A 20484-nucleotide genomic window follows, 5' to 3' on the forward strand; every position below is an offset into this window, starting at 1 on the left:
TAGTAAAATGACATTGATATAGACTGCTTAAAAATAATCACCTGATATGAGGGACTGTATGAGGACATGTATTTTTAAAAAGACAAAAAATGTGATTGTAAAACCATAACAGGGATGCATTTGCTGCACTTACTGCACTTGCTCTAGGCACCTATGCGTCAGACTACAGTAGACTACATTTTACCTGAGATGTCTTATAAAAGGAAATGAAGTATTTTGGTGAGATGTTTATTTTTCTATATTGGCAACAGCTGTAAAAAAGTTTTTAATCATTAAAAAAATATTTTCCCAAAGGGAAATTTAACAAGATGCACAAATTCAACAGAACAATTACAATACAACAAGTCAGCAAACAGTCTTGATCAAGACTTATCAGATAATATGCAGCTGGAAATTATTTACAAAGCTAATTAAATAGGCATTTTTCAGAGATGATATTTTTAACATGGAATATTAGGAAGTGCACAAGTGTAAATAATAAAATTAACAAAAGCTTAACTGTAATGACTTACTGGATCACTATTTCTGAACTGAAAACTTTCTGTAAACATTTTGCAGCATTTGCCCTACAACAAGACCCTCTGCTAGTCCACAACAATGACGCCAAATATCAATTAAATAAGAAATCAATATCGTTTGGGAGGCTCTGTATCACATCTGTTGTACGGCTGGGCGACATGGACAAAATCTTAATATATCACAATATTTTTTACACAATGAGATTTTTGGTTTATAATGTGGAAGTAATGTGGATATAATGACTAAGTGGGTAAAAACAAAAGTCTGGAAATGTCAGACAATAACATCTTCTACTGTAATGCAGCCTTCAAACCAGGAAAAACAAATACGCCATAGCTCAATATGACATTATTTAGTCTTACATCACAATATCACTGTATTGTGCTAGTCTGTTGTTTGCCCAACTGTTCAAAAAGTGAAAGGGGTTAGCTCCAAAGTTAGCAACTATGGGTTAGCCTAACCTGAGACGACACTGAACAGTAATGGAAAAACGTGTGACTGCTGATTGACAGGTGTTCTGGGTTACGTGGCTGGTCAGTGGCGGGTCCAGCTAAAAAAGATGTATGCATGTTTCTTTTGGATGCAAGTTTGCATCATAATATAACTACACTTATTATATATACAGTCAGCTTTTTTAAAAAACATCCACAGCAATAAATTATGAACCATTTATGAGAAATTATAAAACATCATCACATAACTGCAAGATTCAGAAAAAAGACATTACACATCAATATGTTCTTTCTTCTGCTTTACTAACCAAAAGTAGGTAAGGCTCCAGCCCTCAAGAGGATTGTTATATTCATAAATATACAACTAAAATTTGTCTTTGTTTATCGTGGAAAACTATAAAACTTGGGGTGCAAATTGAGCTTAACATTAAGGCAGTGGCTATTAATGTCCTGACAACAAATAGACAGTCTGACACAAAATCACATGTTGCTACCTGTTATGATGTCAGGTTTTCCTTCTCAACCAGATTTTCAGTCTCCCCCTCCGATTGTTCGACGTTCTCAGCAACTATTTGCTCATCTATTGCTTGAGACTCCATCTCTGGCATCTCTTGGTTCAACTCCTCAGGTACTGGTTCTGTTTCTTTGTCTGTGACACTTGTGTTGTTTATTGCATTGTCTCCCTCCATTTCTTCTGGCTTTTCATCCTGGGTCCTGTCGCCCTCCGTATTGTTTGTGTGATCTACTGCATTGTTTTCTTCTTCTTTCGCCTCCTTCTCAGCAGCCATTGCAACCTCATTCCCTTGAACTCCACTGCTTTGCTCCTCTTCATCATCCTCCTCCTCCATCGCAGAATTATCCTTTGTCACACTACCCTCTCCATCACTGTTGTCCATCTCCTGCTCTTCTTGGCTACTGGTCAATATGTCCACAGGCAAAGGCTCCCAGTAATCATACAGCTTACCCTGCAGGAGGAAAGTACAGCATTGTAAATAAGTAGTCTCTTTTAACTGACTACTACTGACATCACTTTTTAAGAGGCAATGTGTTTAAAAAAATAAATAAATAAATAAAGTTTTCATGTGTGTGTATGTGTGACTACTGTACATGGAGAGGCCTGGTCCTCTGAAGGAGCATCTGCCATTTGGTGTAGATCCTGGCCACCAGATCCTTTACCTGGAGCAAGAGGAAGAAGTTAGAAGTCATACCACACTGCATCTGGAGTTGCACCACAACTAACAATTATTTTCACAATTTTCACTTTCTCAATAAATCTTGTTTATGAAATGTTAGAAAAAAGTGAGGAAAAGCTGATGTCCTCAATTTCAGTCCAGAATATAAAGATATTGAATTTACTGTCATGGTTGTTGAAGAATAGCATCCCCACCCGCTTGAGAAACTGTTTATTATTTTTGTTTGAAAAATGACTGAAATTATGAATTGATTATCAATTTTCTGTTTTTCATACATTATGTTTTTGACTTGTGTTATTTGCTGTCTGTAGTCATCAGTGTATTTCTGTGATTCGTGTATTTAAAGTCTGTGTAAAGTCAAGTCATTGATTTACCGTACTTCTAAACATATTATCCATGTTGGAAAATGGTTACAGAAAACATGTGAAAAGGCTGATAACTGTGCAGTACTGAATTGTGGAGATAGAGCCTTAAACTGTTTCTCATCCTCTCATTTTTCCTGATTTTCTGAGCCTGCAAAAAAGGGCTAATGTAGTGGCGTGCCGCGTGACCTTGGCCCTTCCCCCACTATATAAGACCGAGAGGCCGCTCTCCTCAGTGGTTAACCTGCCTAGTGGCCAGTTATTCTTACTTTATCTAACACTACTACTACTATTAGTCTACAGTTAGCTAGTTAGCTGCCGAGCTAACAGCTGAGTTAGCGGCAGAAAGCTCTCAAATGTAGCGTCTATGTTTCGCGTGACTTTGATTGACAGATGACACTTGGTAGGGGGCGGGGTTTCAGCAAACTCAGCGGGCATGCCCACAGCATTTGGGAGCAGAAGAATTTTTTATACAACTTTGAAGCCTTATTTCATATATTTAGGGATTTTTTTAATCATTCAAATTTGGCAGGGTGATTAACGACACACTTTTCTGTGGTATGTCAAACTCAGAACACATATTTATTCTTACTTTACACAGACTTTAATAAAACTGGTTGTTGTGCTTTTAATAATTTTAATCGAATCATTACTTCACTACTCTCATATGTTATGCTCTATTATAATTCGGTTCTTTTTAAAAAAAAATGTATTTATTTTTTAAAATTGTACGTTTTAATGTTTCCAATTTTTACTGTTCAATTGTAGCTTCTTTTTTTTTTTTTTTTTTTTTACAATTTTTACAATTACAATTATTTGTTTTTTTTATTGTATGTTTTTATTCTTCCAATCTGATATTTTGTTTTTATGTAAAGCACACTGAGTTGCCCCTGTGTATGAAATGCACTATATAAATAAAGCTGCCTTGCCTAATGCCTGGCTATACACCAAAGTTAAAACTTGACAGCAAACAAAGATGAAGATGAATTTAAAATCATGCTTACCTTGCTGCGGTAAAGGCACTTCTCACTCTCTCTGATGTCACACTTGATATGCATTTCAAGCTCAGAGCACAAAAACAGCAGCTGCTCCTGAGAGTCACAAAAAGTGACGTTAACAACCCGAGCAAAGAGATATCAGCCTCCTTACATTTAAATCCCACATGATAAAACAGCTGAATAATAACTGAAACCAGAAAGAATGGGAGAGAATTTAGGACAAAGCCGTACCTTCTGTTGCGCTGAGAAAAACTGATAATTGGAAGCTTCATTCGCTAAGGTCAGAAGGCTGTAGCAGAGGTAGTACGCCTGAAACACACAATAAATGGAAAGAAACTTGCATTAGAAAAATCAGAAAGTCACATTTATTTCCTCACAATACTCACCTCAAATTGTCTTTTACTTAAATATAAGAAACACAGGAATAAGTTCAAAGTATTAACCATGTGCTCACCTGCTGGTCTAAGATGGCCATGCCCTCATTTTTGTCTTTCTGACACAACATTCCTCGGAGAAGGGTGGAGGGTTGCATTCGGTGCAGGTACGGTCTCAGTTCAAAGAGCTAAGATCCGCACACAAGACAGGAAGAATGAAAGATTATTTAAGTTGTAAAAAACCCTCCCTATTCCTCATGCTACAAATGTACATATTAAAGCTGCTGGGATCTAAAATTGAAACTTAACAGTTATACCTGAAACTCTCTTTGTGTTGGTCTGTACGTACAAGTTCCATCTAACAGTTTAGAGATCATGGACAGACTGAGATGTCGTCGCAGTTGCCTAAAAAAACAAAAATGAATGCTTCTAATGATATATTATTTTGAAATCAATGCAATGAAATTGAACATCTTAAAACAATCACTCGTTGGGGAGAAAAAAAAAAAAGGGAAAATAATAACACTTACTTTCCACGTGTGTTGTCAGGCAGCATCTGAACTAGCAGGCACATGTTGTGGTGGTCATCTGTCAGATCGGTTAGAGCCAGACAGATTCTGGGTAGCTAAAGACATTTAAAAAAATAAGTGACTACATTTAAAAGTGGTAACAGGACTATTCTGCAGATGTTAAACTATTAACATGTTTTAAAGGTGAAATACAGTTGCTAAAATGCAAACTTGTGCTCTGACGGGATAATCAAATCTGTAACCTGTACTCATCATTTCTTAGCAATGTCACAAAATTGAGGAATCAGGCATGCATGAACTGACCATCGTGTCCCAATCCTTGATGTTGTTCACAATTTTAAACTGCAGAGAGTAAATTTCCACACTAGACTGGAGGATGAGCCGAGTTTCCAGACCCATCCTGCCCACCACAGTTAGTAGCAACAGCAGCTCGTCGTCACTGTACGCTCGTGGACACAGGCCCATACAGTAATCCAGGTACTACGTACAAGAACACAGGAGAAACAACCAAGCAGTGAATTATTTCAAACTTTGCTTCTCTGTCAAGGACATGAGATTAAATGGTTCCCTCATCTGTCTCACCTTCAAGATATTGTTACAGTTGTGTTCAGGGAACAGACCCTGCTCCTTGTTGCTGGAGGGACTTTCACTTTTGATATAGACGTCCTCCCTACACAAACACACAGAAATTCAACTGCATGGAATTCAAAGTTGAGGAAAATAATGAGTAATCCTATGAACAGGAACAGCACTTACAGCAGATCTCCTTCTGTGAATGGAGGCTGCAGATTTTCAAAAGGGAAGAGAGTAACAAAAGCAACTCCCATATTCATCAGGACCAGCGTCACGTCGGCCAAACCGGGCACCCACACTTTAAACTGCTGGCCTCCATTTTTCACTGGGGAAGCATACGCACGGCAAAAAACATCTTTTAATGTCTTCAGAACTTGAAGCAAAGAAATAGCAAAAGCTTATGGAGCAAAAAAGACAGACACTGACCTATCTGATAAGCAGCAGTGCAGGCGATGTCACAGAGAGCCTGCAGTAGCTTTTCAGATACCATCCTTTCAGTATGGACTGACATCATCTGATGAGATATAACAGTTTTTACTTCTACAGCGCAAACATTTGGACTCAAATTAACATGCTGCAGGTGCATGTGGGGCCTACCTTGAATAGGAAACGGGTAACCTGAGTTGGACAGGGTGAGCGACAGTCGTACGCTTCCTGGAACAATCCAATATTCAAATGTAACGTCAGCTGAGCAGGGCTGGACCTGGTGGAGGACAGGGGAACATACAAGGCAGTGTTCATTTTGACAGTGCGGTTTGATTTAGTTTTAGTCATAGTCTTTGGACTAAGATGTCATTTAGTTTTAGTCATAATTTAGTCATCTACATTGGTTTAGTTTTAGTCAAATAAATATCATTGGGTTATAGTCGACTAAATCTACTGTAAGTTTAGTCGACTTAAATATAATAAAGTGTAATGGGTGATGCTTTTTTTAAATGTTTGTCTTTATAACTACTAGATGAAATGAATCCTAGATTTAGCTTTTATGGAATGGTAGTAAGGTTTGAATGTGCAATACACACAGACAGATTTCAAGATATGTTTTGAAACGCGGAGACATTTACAGTATAAACTCAAGTGTGTCCACTCGGTTATATTGTGTTTTCTGATTCACCATCTAGTTAAAAATCTGTTAATTGTCTGTCTGATCAGCAAAAGAACCATGAACTTTCTTCATTTATCAGACAGATTTTTCTTTTCATGATGTTATTTCCCCCATTAACAATTATTATGGATGGATATTAGCCTATATGTTGTTATGCATACAATTAACATAAGTAAGAGTCTGTCAGAGACATTTTACACACATTTATATTTTACATAATGTGCCGTCATTTCCATGTGAGGCTGAAAATTCCTGATCATGGGGTCTGATATGAGTTTATTTTGTTTGTTGAGTAACAACATATCAATTTTTCCTGAAACATTCAACATAATAAACCATTTTCAGTAGGCTAAAAAACATCAGGGTCATATTTAGAGTTATTAAATAACTCACAATCAGAATATCAACAAATAGATGCAAATAATGAATAAATAAATGCATTCTGTCAGCAGGAATGGTTCATATGTTTCTGAGCAGCATACGGTACAAAATGCAGGTTTGTTATCAATGTGCGGGTGTTTGTTAAACAGATATAATATAACAGGCTGCAGAGAGTGAACACTGCTGCTCTGTCACTGATAACTGTGTAACTTTATTAGTATCAACACAGTGAACATGTGTGGAGACACAAACTCCTTCAAAAGTTGCTTTTTTGTGGTTAAAAGTCGCTACAGGTGTCAAAGCCGACTGACAGCTAATCAGCTGATCCATTATCAGAAACGTGGCTTCACTTGACGCTTTGGAGGAAAGGTCATCTCGTTTCTCTAAAATCATATCTCCTCGTCTCCTCTCTCCTCGAGTGGAAAAGACGCGAAGTGAGGGAAACGTGGATGCAATTTAAGAGAATTGAGAAGCACACATAGTGTGGCTGCTAGTGCCAGTTGTACCGTCTTCCCGGGGGAAGATCTTATGTGTGGTTCACCTCCTCACAGTGAAAGCAATTACTTCTGGTTGGATCTCTTCCAAAGTTGTCCCGCCTTTTCCTAACTCGTCTCTACCTTCTGATTGGAGCTCGTCTCGTTTTTATTCGTCTACGAAAGTGTCAATACATTTTGTCATAGTTTCTGTCTTCATGCTTTAGTTTTTATTTAGTTATTGGCTCGTTTTCGGCAGAAAAAAAAAGGTTGTTGACATCAATGAAATTAACACTGATACAAGGGGAGAGCAAAATTAGGGAAATTAATTATTTAGGAAGGACAAACCGCAAGACAAACCAGCTCTGCTAATCACCAGTAGTGGCTCCAAAATTCAATACCTCCTGCTGTACAAAAGGTGTTGAGTTGAGAGTTACCTTTGCAGTGGTGAAACTAAATATGTAGGTTGTCTTCAAGGTGGCCATAGTGTCATGGTAGCATAAATGTGCTCAGCAATTTCTTTACAATCATTTGATTATGAGATATCCTCTGTGCATAGTTGACACATTAGCTTTAAGGCTGAGCAAAAAGGGGAAAAAACCTTGACTATTATATTTCTATATCATTATATATACATGACACTAATCCTGAATGAAAATAAGAGGGTTCATCAAACTATTTATCAATCAAGCCCTGGCCTGGGGACAAAGATCATCCATGTCAAATTTCATGGCAACCAAGTCTTAAGTTGTTGAGATATGTTGTTGTGAACCTTGATGTGTATATACAGTGTACACTGAAAAGCACAGCTCACCAAAGAAGTGTCTTCTGTGCTATGCCCTGTGGATTGGCCATGCAGCGCCTGAGCTGCAGCGTATCCTGGTTGAAGATCCGGCCAAATTTCTCCAGGTTGAACACAGCTTCTCCTGGAGGCACCTCCCTGATTGCGCTGGACAGCAATGAGTAGCGCTGCAAGAATTCCCTGAGAAGTAAAAAGAAAAAAAGAAAAAAGCAGAACAAAAATTAAATGTGGATTAGAAGCGCATATTATTCACTGCATTAACCTCCATTAAATTGCATGAAAATAACACTTTGCTGTTACAGTATAACCACATACTTCTACACACACAGACGAGTTATGACTCAATGTTCTGCTTTCTTATGAAACACATCGGGTTAGCAGCCATCATCAGCCTTTATTCTTAGCTAATTTTATTCAATTTCATTCATTTTTTAGCAAATTTACTCTCATGATTTATTGTTGACACACACTGCAGTACAAATTCTGTTTTGTTACATGAATTACTACATTATGTGACCATTTACGAGGGCAGATGCATTAGAATTATTGCTGAAACAGCATTAGTCCAATATTATCATATAAACAGCTTTACTGAATCATTTTAGGAATTTCTATCATTATTATGGTAACTAACTAATGAAAAAACTACTCCATCTGTCTTTGGATGCAGATTTGTGGTGACAAACACTCTGTGCACCTAAGTAAGACCAACCATGCTGCACTTGTTATTTATTATTTGTAAAACAACAAACATTAAAAGAACTGCCACAAAACAAATTAAACCAAAGGCGCTAGAAAAGTAACACATCAGTACATAAAATAAGCCCAGCAGAAATATCAGATAGGTCAGACCACAGTGTTTAACTAAATATCTTGAAACATTAGTTACGGCTGAAAATCTAAACAAGTTTGCAGATTTCACATATCTCCAGAATTCAAATCAACCCTCAGTTATCTACCCACAAGTCACTGTTGCTGTTAGCACCACGTCACAGTGATTCAGCCTATTAACCACACCCACTTTCTCTGCTTGAGAAAGAATGTTAACCGTTAAACAGGAAGTAACACTGGCTGGATGTGTCAGTGTGTTTTTGCATGACTTACTGTTGTTCAGTGGAGATGCCCTCCTCGCAGTTCTCCTCAGACTCTTCAAATTCAGCTATCCTCAACAGGTCTTCTTTACATGCAGTTAAAAGTTGCGTCTCAATCTCTTTTGCTCTGATGGACCAAAAAAGGCATGTTGAGAAAGTTAATTCCCCTGGTGTGCAGCTACTGTAGTTTAAATTAAAAAGGGGAACATATATAGAATAATATACTTCTTATTGGTGTTTATTTCCTTCAGCATTTGATCAAGGTTGTTCTTGTAGATGCCTGACTTTGTGGTGGACGGCAATGGCATCTGTAGAAAACACACAGGTTAAGTTTTACTGCTGCCAGAGCTCAGCGAGTTCACTATCCTACAATTATCACTCCATCACTATCTTACATACAACAGCAGCTTACACAACTTACAGTTTTTGACTGGCAGATATCACGTCCAGGCGTACTAGGCTCTGAGAAGACCCCCTTCTCCGGTGTTTGTGGAGGTTTGGTAACACGCTCCATCATCTCCTGCAAGGAAAGCAGCTGCTCCTCGTCACTGCTATGGGAGCTCTGAGTTAGATCCAAATCTAACGCAAAGCTCAGGCCTAGGTCCAGCTCCACATCTATAGGATCCTCTTTACACGGCTGCTTTCTATCCCCTTCACTTGCCTGCCTCTCCGGCAGTGCAGTCTGAGAACAATGGGGTGTAGAGGTTTGTTCAGAGACAACAGTGTCTGTCTTTAAAGCACCTGGTCTCACATTATTGGGTAGGAGTGTTTTGTGTTTCTCATCACTTTTAACACCCCCATCTTTGAGCTGCTTGCCTGAATAAGTGACAGGACTGCTCCTGAGTTCACTGTCTTTAGAGCTAAAGGACATTAAAGTTTCAAGGTTTACCCGCTGTAAAGCCACAGCTGGCATGGACATTTGAGGGCAATGTCCTGATGTTGTATCCCCTGCATGTGGGGAACCAGTTCCTGTGGAGTTTTGAGTTTTGCAACACACAGATCCAGTAATTGGAGGACTGGAGCTGACCACAGCGCTGGATGAACCACTTTTTTCTGAGGAGGGTGATTTCATCAGTCCCCCATTCACCTTGGGTTTTGCAGTTTTATGTCCAGCGTAAACATACATTATGGGATCAGGGGTGAAAAGCTCGTCTATGTCATTAGGGACTACTACAGGTTTTCGTGGGTGGGATTTCTTCCGTTCTGCCGTGCGACAGTTCAGAGAGCCTGAGTTTGATTTTGATGCTGGCTTGGGAGTGCTATGATCAGACTTTCTAGTCTCCTCCACCTGCTGAACTCTGCTCAGGGTCCTGACTGGTGAGGCTGAGGTATTATTTTGGTTTTGACCGGAGTGGTGGCTGACTACCTGATCGTGAGATGAGCTACCAGTGTGTTTCTGAGGGACCTCAGAGGATAACAAAGTGCTTGATTTACAACTTTTATCATTTTCCTCGCCCCTTTTCCTCAAAATTTCTCCACCTGGCTTTGAAGGTGATCTTACATCTGTTAACCTAACAGCATGATTCTGGCTGGGATTTAGACAGGCCTGCTTCCCGATTGTTGGCTGTCTTTTTACACAAGGTTTGGGTGACAGTGACGCGCAGGGTAACTGGGTGGGTTTAAATGTGGATAATGGTTCAAAGCATGTTGACTGGCCACATTCTGGTTCTTTGCTCAGATGGCCATCAATCGTTTTGGGCGACAGTTCCAAAACCGAGGGACTCCTCGATTGCGGCACCAGAAAAGAGCTGAGTGAGTTGCCAGCAGTTGGTTTTGGTGTTTGTGCTTTGCCCGAGTTTGCATCTTGAAGGCAAAGTTTCTTGGCACTGTCATCAGAGCCCTCAGACTCCCTGCGACGCTTCTGAGATGTGCAGTTCAAGTCCACTACTGGAGACAGAAACACGTCATTTATTTTTATACCTAAATTCAGTGTTAACCAATGTCAGAATTTACTATGCTAAAACAAAAAATGCTTTATCAGACATTCACTCATGCATTATAATCTGTTAAATGATAAGAGGCTAAAGAAAGATTCAAGCCAATATTCTTTTTAAAAGGTCAAATTATTTTCATGCATTATTTTTGCTTCAAAAGATTAGTTGTGAGAATGTCAATGTAAGCAGTGAAAGCCATTTTGTAGATCACAATCTGTACTGAACTGTAAGCTTTACATTTCAAGTTAATGTTCATTTTTCAAATAACTACCAAAGGAAATTTGCATATACATTTAGGCTACATCCACACTTATACATTTTCATTTTAAAACAAAAATAATCTTGGTCCACACAAGTGTTTAATAAATAAACTCTGTCCATACTAATTTTCCTGAAAGCGCCTATCACATGACCATTCACATACACTGGGCATGCAAATCGCTCCAATAACAACCTGCCTCTTGTAGGCAGTAGTAGCATTATAATATTCTGAATTGAACTGCACAGCAGCTGCTCTGTAGCACAGGCGACAATGTCAGCCACGCCTTACATAAAGCAAGAGTTATGCGTTTAAAAATGAAAACCTTTTAGTGTGGATGTACTTTAATGTGTCTGCCTTGGCAGTGTAGTAATTTATTTCAACAATATTACCTGGGAAAAACTTTTCACTTGAAGGTGTTCGATTATGATGCTGATCCTAAAAGAAAGAAAGTCACTCCTTTAGATGCAGGTTTCCTCCTGTGATTTTTCAACAGCAATAACAGCGTACCTACACATCACATACTCTCAAAGACTCAGTTACATCCAAGTAATTTCTATATTCAATATTAATTTAAAATAACTACCTATTCAATTTTCCAAATTGGCATGTTTACAAGAGAAAGCCGATTAAATACAGTAAACAGACTTCTCAACAGAAGGCAAATTAATTTGAATTTATCTAAAACTCATGAACTTGTGGCTAACCAGCCACGGCCTGTTTACAGGCCTCTATATCACTGCCTACATCTTTAATAGTTCTGCTGTTGTGTTTATGGACGACTGTCTCCCAACAACCAGACCAGCTCTGTTGGCAGGATTACAACAGGGACATCATCTACCTGCGGCAGAGCCAGAAAAACGACATACACATGTTTATTACGTCAATAAAAAGCTATTTAGTTGTCATATGATCTCATCATATCATCGACATGAAAAATGTTAAGTGAACCATTTCTTGGAACAACTACTGAAGCATTTGTGTTGAGTGACATTGGTAGGATGGATGCATCCCTCACTGGTAATAGATTAGGGTTGACAGCCACCATGAAAACAGCGGACATGAAATATGATATCAGATTGAATAACGAGGTGAAACAAAATAGCAATTCAGTCTAATTTTTGGTCAAAATCACCTGTATCTTTGTATTAAAAATCTTACAACTAAGGTTGAGAACAAACTGTGCTTTCACAACATTTCTCTGCCTTGCTTGAATAGTTATGAAGAAACAAGCAACTCAGAATCAATTATCAAAACCCCAAATGACCTTAATGCGTGATTAAACATATAACTTTACCTGGTAAGTGGGGACAGGGCTGTGCATCACAGGTACACTTGAACCACTACTCTTGTCAGAAGACTGGATACTCATAGAAGGCTGGGAGTCTCTCTGGGGCCATTGGCTGGCACCAGGCCTCAGGGACTCAGACTCAACAGAAGGGGTCACTGACAGGGGTGTAGGAGGCCTCTGCAGATGGATGGTTTGCATGGGACTCCTTACATCATTGGACTGAGCCTAATATAGTAAAAATTCAGCATTATTTGTATGCTAAGGCCCAGATCATAAACAAAACATTTTTTAAATCAATGATGAATTCAGTTTTCACTAATGACCAAAACAAGGAGAAGAAGAAAAGAAGGAGTACAATACCTTGGTCAATTCTTGTTGTTGTACTGTTATATTTTTTCTTCCTGAGTTAGAATAGGTGACCATAGACTGTGTCAGTTGATCTCTCCTGATGTGGGGGTGTAAGGAGTGGTTGGGGAAATTCCTTGAATGAGGGGATCCATGGTGAAAGAACCTTGGTGCGGTTTGTGGCTTATTATAAGAGGCACCCATGTGTGTTTGGCTGACTGGAAAAAACCTTGATGGATAGACTGGCCCCGGAGGTTGAGCAGAATGCTGCAGAGGACCTAGCCTGCCCCTTGGCATCGGCAGTGGCCTATTCGCACGTGTCCCAAAGTTAACTGGGCTGCTTGGAACAAACCCTGATGGATGCATCAGTCCCTCAGGACGAGGAGGTGGCCGTGATGGACTCAGCCTCTCTGTGTGGCACAGCTCAGGGTTAGGAAGTGGCAACATTTTCCTTAATTCTCTGGGCGGTGGGTAAGAAAGCCGGTTAGGGACCTGAGAGGGCTTCATTGCAGTCTCCTGGAGGAAAGATGTGATATGTGGCAGGGAGCTCTGCTGGAGTGCAGGGTCTTTCACTAAAACACAAAGAAACATGACATGGTTTAGTAAATATTTGGTGACATCAAATGCTTAAGTGTGAACACAGTTTAACATGTAATTTGTCAGCCAGCCAGGACCCATAATGCCTATAGCTGCAGCTCATCTGTTAGTCATGTCACACTTTTCTTTGTCATGCCATCTGACACAAGGAAGTTCTTCTTGTTACATTATTTTAGCAGAAAACAGTCTAATTGTTTCTTTGGGCAACATGCAAATATCCCTTTAAATCTATCTGTTTTGAATTCACTCAATAAAGGCAAAGCTAAGATCCTGTGTGAATTTGAGCTTTACTTTGCTGCATTCAGTGTTTACCATTCCTAGATTTCACAGGTGCTCCCTAATAGCTGGAGTCCAGAAGGATTTAATACCAAACATAAACTGTACGTTATTGACACAAATCCTAACTGATTAAAGTCAGGCAACATTTCAAATGACAATTACATGATTATAACTGTGGTTACTAACAAATCATATCATAACCATATCCTCAGATGTACTCTTCATACATCTTCCAATCCAACACATAGGGCTTTACATTGATTAACACTGTATGTACAGGACATAGTATACAGGGTGTCCATAAAGTCTCTTTACAATTTAACACATTTATTACAAAAGCAAATGAATAGACACATTTGTGGAAAGTTAATCATTTAATAAACTTCTATATGGGCACGATTAGTTGCACGAAGCACATCGAGACAGTACTCGATTTGTTGCCATGTTTGCTGTAGCAAAGCCTCATCAATGGTGGAAATGGTATCAGTGATCTTTTGCTTCAGGTTGTGATGTCCCGTATCTTTGTTCGATACACGATACACAAATGCAATGCAATGTGATTAAAAAACATATCTCATCAATTGCTTTTGTAATTAATTTTTTAAATTGTAAAGAGCCTTTGTGGACACTCTGTATATGTATATATTCCATAAGGGGAACTTTGCATTTGAGAGAAAAACTGAGATATTGCCAATCCCAACATCAATTAATTAACATAAAACCTGCTAAAGCAACCACAGAATTAACACATTTTAGAAGCTAGGACCTGAGAATTTGAGCATTTTTTTCTCTCAAAACTAGAGCTGCGATGATTACTCTATGAATTAATAAGTTGCCAACAATTAAATAAGTCAAGTATTTTTTATAATCAATTAATTGTTTGGGATCAATTTTTAGGAGAATATTTACAAATTCTAAACAATGCTAAAATTCTCACGTCAAAGTTTGCAAATTGTCAGAGGCAACCCAGACAGCAACACCATTAATAGACAGAGAAAATAAGACATTTCTGTTGTCATAACTGACCCATCCTGCTCTCAAGAGATTGCAAAAGAACATTAATTTATCAGTGTATGGCATCAAATACAGTAGAGACTTTGAAAATTGACAGAGGCTGTGCACCCTTTGCAGTGCTCCCTTTCACATTAAAGAAAAAACAAAACCTAAATCTAAACATTTGTATAAAAGTATATCTAAATAATTTATGAAAATCCTGAAGTCAAATAACACTACCTTCAGGGTTCAAAATGAGCTCCATCAATCAAATGGCTCTTTAATGTTCAAAATGTACAAGCCACTCAATAGAACACCATTTTTTTAATGTCTGGTGAGTGAAGTAAATCTACCAGCCATATTTTATTGCATACTTGACAAGCATTTTGGGCCTAGCCTACACTGTTATTTTTCAAGAGACATCAACACTTGAGTGACACTTTGACCCACCTTTACTCTTCGGCGAGAAGTAGTCTGTAAGTGCTCTGCAAAGAAAGGCAGAGAGGGGCAACTGTTCATATTTCCAACAGGATTTAGTCGCCAAGACGACAATAATGTAAATCAGAAGCGCAGTTTTCAAACAGGACAAAAAAACAGAGCAGATGACATACCTAAACTAAAGCCCTACCGAGGAGCCAACAGGAGGAAGACACCTGCTTGTCCGTTTCAGCATGGCTACCAATCACAGCATGCTACGCAATAGCTTTGAAGCTCCAAAAGACTAACTTTTAACTTGAGTTTTATGTCGCTTTTCACACAATATTGTTCAGCAGTACGTACCACTTGAGGCGTTAACGAAGTTAACAAAACTCAAAATGTCAGCAGCGCAGAGAAATGTCCATAGCTAGCTGTTAACTTTAGCGAGGAAACTGACTTACTAGGGGCATGTTTACATACTTTTAACAGCGTGACAGTGTTAGTAGCTCATTATACATCATATTAAAAGGTCACATTCAGGACAACCGTACTCAAAAATAAGTCGGCACTCTCAGAGCAAACACCACATGACGATTTGACTCATACTGTGTGGCTTCAACCAAAACTGAATATTAGCAGGTCGTTGTTTCAGGAAGTGCGCTATCTAGCTAGCTGTCTCACACTCACACAGCATAGCAACGGGGCGCAAACAGAGTCCGTCGTCTTTCTTACCGAGTGTTTCCTTGATTTTCTGTTGCTTTTCTCATTTTGAGGATTGGTCAGCCTGTTTACAACTACAGACAGTGCAAATAATGGGCTCAGAGCCCCAATCTTATTGTGATCCTCTCCCGCCAGCAGCCGCATAGGACCAACTGTAACTTCACGAAATGCATTATGGTAGTTGTAGTCAAACTATACGTCACTTAAAGGGATATTCTGGTGTTTCATTGAAATGCGCTGAAGTTCTGGGGGTTTGATTTCCCCCCCCCCCCCCCCCCAACTTTTATTTCCCACGACTCGTCTATTCTTCTTATTATGCCAGATTTTGAATAGTCTGTGGTCTTTCAGAGCTGGTGTTCATCTGTGTTCTGCATTAGGGCTCGACCAATAATAGAGTTTATGGGCCAATGCTGATACTGATATTAGGGAGCAGAACATTCTGATATCTATATTTTAGCTCATCCAGACAAGACAAGCAGACACACAGACACACATCACATTTGCACATAATTGTATATTTATTACATCAGAGCTTTCGGGGTACATTTAACCAACACAGAGGGAATTACATTTGAAAAAGAATGGCAAAACTTTAAGACACAATAGGCACCAAATTCTGTATGCATTTAGGAATAGGCTGGAGGCACATAAATACTATGACACCAAGAGGCAAACCCACACCAAATGTGGTCAAACAGAGTAACTGTGAAACTGAGGGATTAAAATCCAAATACTGGGTTTGACAATTATACAGTGTAATACTGATAGCAATGCAAAACACCATTAAAATGGGACTTAACTTGATGAAATACAAAGAGAAAAATACAAATTTTGAGAGACAACACAGACAGTAACATCATACACTGAACAAATGCCATTCATAGACAGAGAAAATAAGACAAAGAGATGTTTCAGTTGTCATAACTGTCCCGTCCCACTCTCAAGAGATTGCAAAATCACATCCGTGGAATGCTTCAGATACAGTAAATGCTTTAAAAAGTGACAGAAGTTGTGTGCCCTCTGCAGTGGTCCCCTTTCATTCGAATAAATAATTTTCATTCCATTCTTCTTTCTTTTATTTTAAATCAGGTAAAAGTCTCGTTGGTTTCCTGGGCAAGTTAATGATGAAGTCAGCAAGATCAGACACACACTGGTTGAACTTCCTCATACAGCCATTTGAAAACCAGTAGATCATATAACCATACAGTGTAAGAAAAGGCAAACAAAGGCCACAATAAGTGGAGTCCTGTTGTCTCCACTCATTCCACACGTTGTCAACTTTGGATGTGTGTGCAGCATCAAAACTCTTACTGTAGCCTGTATTTTCATAGCTGACTCCAGCAGAATGACTTCTTTCTGTATTTACCTTATTCACCATTTACCCTGACATTCAGTCTTCTGGCTCCAACACCACAACCAAAGACTGATACATTTCTAAAAAATAACAGAAATATATAGAATCCATTTTAAACAATAACTCTTTCATTAGTAAATTGGCTATCACTTAAATATTCAAGTGCAGAGATAAGAAACTGCCTTTTAAACAACAATAATATTCTTTTCAGTTAGGCAATCCTTTAAAATGTTGCAATATTAATGGGCCATTTTATTTACAGTCTCTTGAGAGGTATAGCTCCCTTGGCCCTAATTTATCATTGCACTGTGTGTAGTGAGGTTTCCTTTGACTACTATCTATAGTATACTCATCATATTTTACAATCCAAAATAAACTAGGATTTAGGACTAATCCAAGGCCAGTTGTTGGGGATGACCTATACCATCATACACAGAGTTGGCTTTTCTGTCACTTTACTTCTTGACCTTTCCCTGAGCAGCCACAGCCTCCATGGCTTTGCGAACAGTCTCCTCGTCTCCCAGGAACTGCATCGGCTTCACAGGCTTAAGGTTCTTGTCCAGCTCATAGAGGATGGGGATGCCTGTTGGCAGGTTCAACTCCATGATGGCTTCGTCAGACATTCCTGCAGGTGGCAGCACAAAAAAGTTATATGTAAAAGTTAGTGAATTTGCAGTAGATGTTTTTTTAAATCAATATTTTTTTAATAAGATTTTTGAGTAAATGGTGACAATAAATTGTATTTTCTCATTTCTTGCAGTGAAAAAACCTATACCTGTGTATCAGGAAAACAGTAATAAGAGCAGCAATCAAACTAAAGGACTGAAAAATTACGATAAAGTCAACCAAAGGTATAACATATCAAAAGTTTGTACAGTCCCTGCCTAAAAAAAAAAGCAGGACTGCATCATGTGCTTGGTCACTAATACTCACCCTCTAGATGTTTAACAATGCCTCTCAGACTGTTTCCATGAGCAGCGATGAGCACTCTCTTTCCCTTTTTGATCTGTGGGGCGATCTCTTCATTCCAGAAGGGCAGCGCCCGCGCAATGGTGTCCTTCAGGCTCTCGCAGGAAGGAAGCTGATCCTCAGTCAAGTCTGCATAGCGACGATCCTAAAAAGAAAGACAGTGTAATAGTACGTCAAATTAATGGACTAATGTATAGATAGCAAAGAAACACTGAATTTCTTTCATCTTTAGAACCTTATTATACAATTATTAATACATAGAGAGGGCTTAAATCCACGCTAGTAATTTATGTCATGGTTAGAGATTCTGAACATGAATGCATTGATGTAATGTGAGATCTATTTGCAGTATACATTTTCATCTGAAGACATGGAGGGATTTGCTACTTTAATAACAATATTCTTATTACACATTCACTCATTTGCTTAACTTTAAGCTATTAGACAATTTAATTTGACTATGTCTGAACTTCTGAATGCCTGTCAATGCTGACAGAGTTCTGATCAGTTTGTTTCCACCTTGACTGAACTTTGAACTTGAACAGAGAAGAACTTGTTCCTGCCAGTCATATATTAACTCACCTTGGACATGCTATTGGGTAATAGCTACCCAATAGTAAGAGGCTCGATCACTGCTTTAAGTGTAAAACATGTGGCTATTCTAGTGGAGTGTTCTGCAGACAAAAGACAGACATGCAAAACCTTAAATCTACTTCTCTCAATCGTGACAACACAAAGCCTGACTCCAGAGATCCGTTCTAATCATATGTCTTCTTTGTTATGACTGAATGACGTTAGTTGGCCAAGTTAGTCAATATGTGCTTTCTCAATCATTTCTTTCCTCATGGCCCAACAAAGCTTCTTGGTAGACAGTATGTGCTATAGATATGCATATTTTACCTTGCTGATAACAGTGTAGTAGTCATGGTCTGGGTCCATGGAGGGAGGGGGGATGTCAAACGAGCGCCTCCAGATCTTCACCTGAGCCTCTCCATGCTTGGCAGCTGTCTCAGCCTTATTAAGGCCTGTTAGGCCTCCGTAATGGCGCTCATTTAGCCGCCAGGTCCGATGCACCGGCACCCACATCTGGTCAATGCTGCCCAGAACTAGCCACAGTGTCCTGATAGCCCTCTTCAGGACAGAGGTGTAGCATATGTCAAACTCAAAGCCAGCATCTGTGAATTTAGAGCGACACCTGAGTTTAACTCAATGCACAGTTTAAAGAAAACACACTCACAGGAGTAACTCTCAGGTACACAGAAAAAGGCCCACATTTATGAGTCCAATTAGTTTATCTTACTTAATTAAAAAAAAAAATCCACCCTGTTTCTACAAGCTTTGTTTAGTTTGTAACTAACTTTGTGTGTACTTGTTGCATTAAAGAAAACATTTACCAGTGAGAGTCTCAATGTTCACTGAAAGGTATTTTGTATTATCAGCAGTTTATCACAGTTACTCTCGGTGTAGGTCAGCCAGTAAGTCTCATCCTCTGTGATCTTTCTGTTCTCCTGCTCTAAAACAAGTCTGATGGAAGGTCACCAATAAACATAATGGACCCAGAAATGCAATAGTGGCTTTTTTTCTTGTTTCCTTTCACGCAAGCTGTTCTGATCTGTGCTCAAAGAAGACCTAGATGGTTACATAACTACACTTCCTTTTTAAGAAAATGTACATTCTCATGTGTGGACGCTACAGCTGTGGCATAGTGCTGTAGTGCAACTGCATGAAGACATGACAACTTGCACGTCTGCACAAATTGTATATTCCTGACTCACTCAGCAGGCGGTGTGATGCAGGAGCGGTTATGCAATGGTGGCCGTGCATTGGCCTACAGCTGGTCAGACACATTACAGCGGATGATGAGTGAAAATTAATGTGTTTCTCACCTTTCAGGGCCTGTCCGCCTCTCCTCGCCTCCTTCTCCCCGGTTGCGCTCAGATCTGCATCGAACCAGCCGCAGAAACGGTTCTCCTGGTTCCAGTTGCTCTCTCCGTGGCGAATCAACACTATTTTGTAGGCAGCCATGATCGATGATAATATGTCAGAGTCGACTGATAAAACAGATGAAAACCTGGTAGTTTCAAGATATTTAAACCCTGAAGATGTTAGGTTAAGAATTCCCCTCTCTGGAGTCCTTTGGATGTTTTAACCTGGTGAGCTTTTATCCCGAGGAATGCCTACTTCCTGTTTTTTTTTCTTTCTTTTTTTTTTCTTTACATCCAATCAGATTTCAACAAAGTAATTTTTCGACCAATGATAGCGGTGGGCGTCAGCAGCGAAGACCGTTCCCTGACCTTCATACTGTACATTGTTCTTTATTGACTTTTTATTGTGTATCTCTGTTACCTCACACCTATCTACAGATAGAAGACAAATTTAAAGGAAAAACCTTTACCGGCCTGAATGCAACAATTCAATGCATTTTGCTGGCATGGTTTGGTTTGGTTTGTCCCCCTTAAGGGAAGGGTCACAC

General features: G+C 39.2%; 2 protein-coding genes across 2 annotated transcripts; both read right to left on the bottom strand.

Moving 5' to 3' along the window:
• Positions 1-225: 225 nt before the first annotated feature.
• slf2 (SMC5-SMC6 complex localization factor 2) lies at positions 226-15837 on the bottom strand. Its single transcript, XM_053333430.1, has 21 exons — positions 15701-15837; positions 15002-15036; positions 12698-13254; positions 12344-12562; positions 11439-11484; positions 9275-10740; positions 9079-9161; positions 8867-8980; positions 7775-7942; positions 5599-5704; positions 5428-5515; positions 5185-5326; positions 5011-5098; positions 4732-4908; positions 4429-4523; positions 4216-4303; positions 3979-4086; positions 3756-3833; positions 3531-3617; positions 2079-2147; positions 226-1936 (listed from the first exon to the last, which is right to left on the bottom strand). The coding sequence occupies exons 1-21, from the start codon at positions 15733-15735 to the stop codon at positions 1469-1471; spliced, it is 4317 nt and encodes a 1438-aa protein (XP_053189405.1). The 5' UTR covers positions 15736-15837; the 3' UTR covers positions 226-1468.
• Positions 15838-16186: 349 nt separating this feature from the next.
• Positions 16187-20199, bottom strand: LOC128373160 (phosphoglycerate mutase 1). The gene is made up of 4 exons (XM_053333437.1): positions 19898-20199; positions 18912-19186; positions 17976-18156; positions 16187-17667 (listed from the first exon to the last, which is right to left on the bottom strand). The coding sequence occupies exons 1-4, from the start codon at positions 20034-20036 to the stop codon at positions 17498-17500; spliced, it is 765 nt and encodes a 254-aa protein (XP_053189412.1). The 5' UTR covers positions 20037-20199; the 3' UTR covers positions 16187-17497.
• Between the last annotated feature and the right edge of the window lie 285 nt (positions 20200-20484).

Source organism: Scomber japonicus, chromosome 14 (genome assembly GCF_027409825.1).
Source record: "Scomber japonicus isolate fScoJap1 chromosome 14, fScoJap1.pri, whole genome shotgun sequence".
Taxonomy (NCBI): domain Eukaryota; kingdom Metazoa; phylum Chordata; class Actinopteri; order Scombriformes; family Scombridae; genus Scomber; species Scomber japonicus.

Excerpts from the sequence above, each read along its gene's own strand:
- slf2 (XM_053333430.1), bottom strand. The coding sequence starts at position 15,735 with ATGAGAAAAGCAACAGAAAATCAAGGAAACACTCG. Across the intron at positions 4,087-4,215 it reads CAACACAAAGAGAGTTTCAG|CTCTTTGAACTGAGACCGTA; the intron begins GTATAACTGTTA and ends TGCGGATCTTAG. Across the intron at positions 3,834-3,978 it reads TGGCCATCTTAGACCAGCAG|GCGTACTACCTCTGCTACAG; the intron begins GTGAGCACATGG and ends TGTGTGTTTCAG.
- LOC128373160 (XM_053333437.1), bottom strand. The coding sequence starts at position 20,036 with ATGGCTGCCTACAAAATAGTGTTGATTCGCCACGGAGAGAGCAACTGG. Across the intron at positions 18,157-18,911 it reads ACTACACTGTTATCAGCAAG|GATCGTCGCTATGCAGACTT; the intron begins GTAAAATATGCA and ends CTTTCTTTTTAG. Across the intron at positions 17,668-17,975 it reads CATTGTTAAACATCTAGAGG|GAATGTCTGACGAAGCCATC; the intron begins GTGAGTATTAGT and ends TGCCACCTGCAG.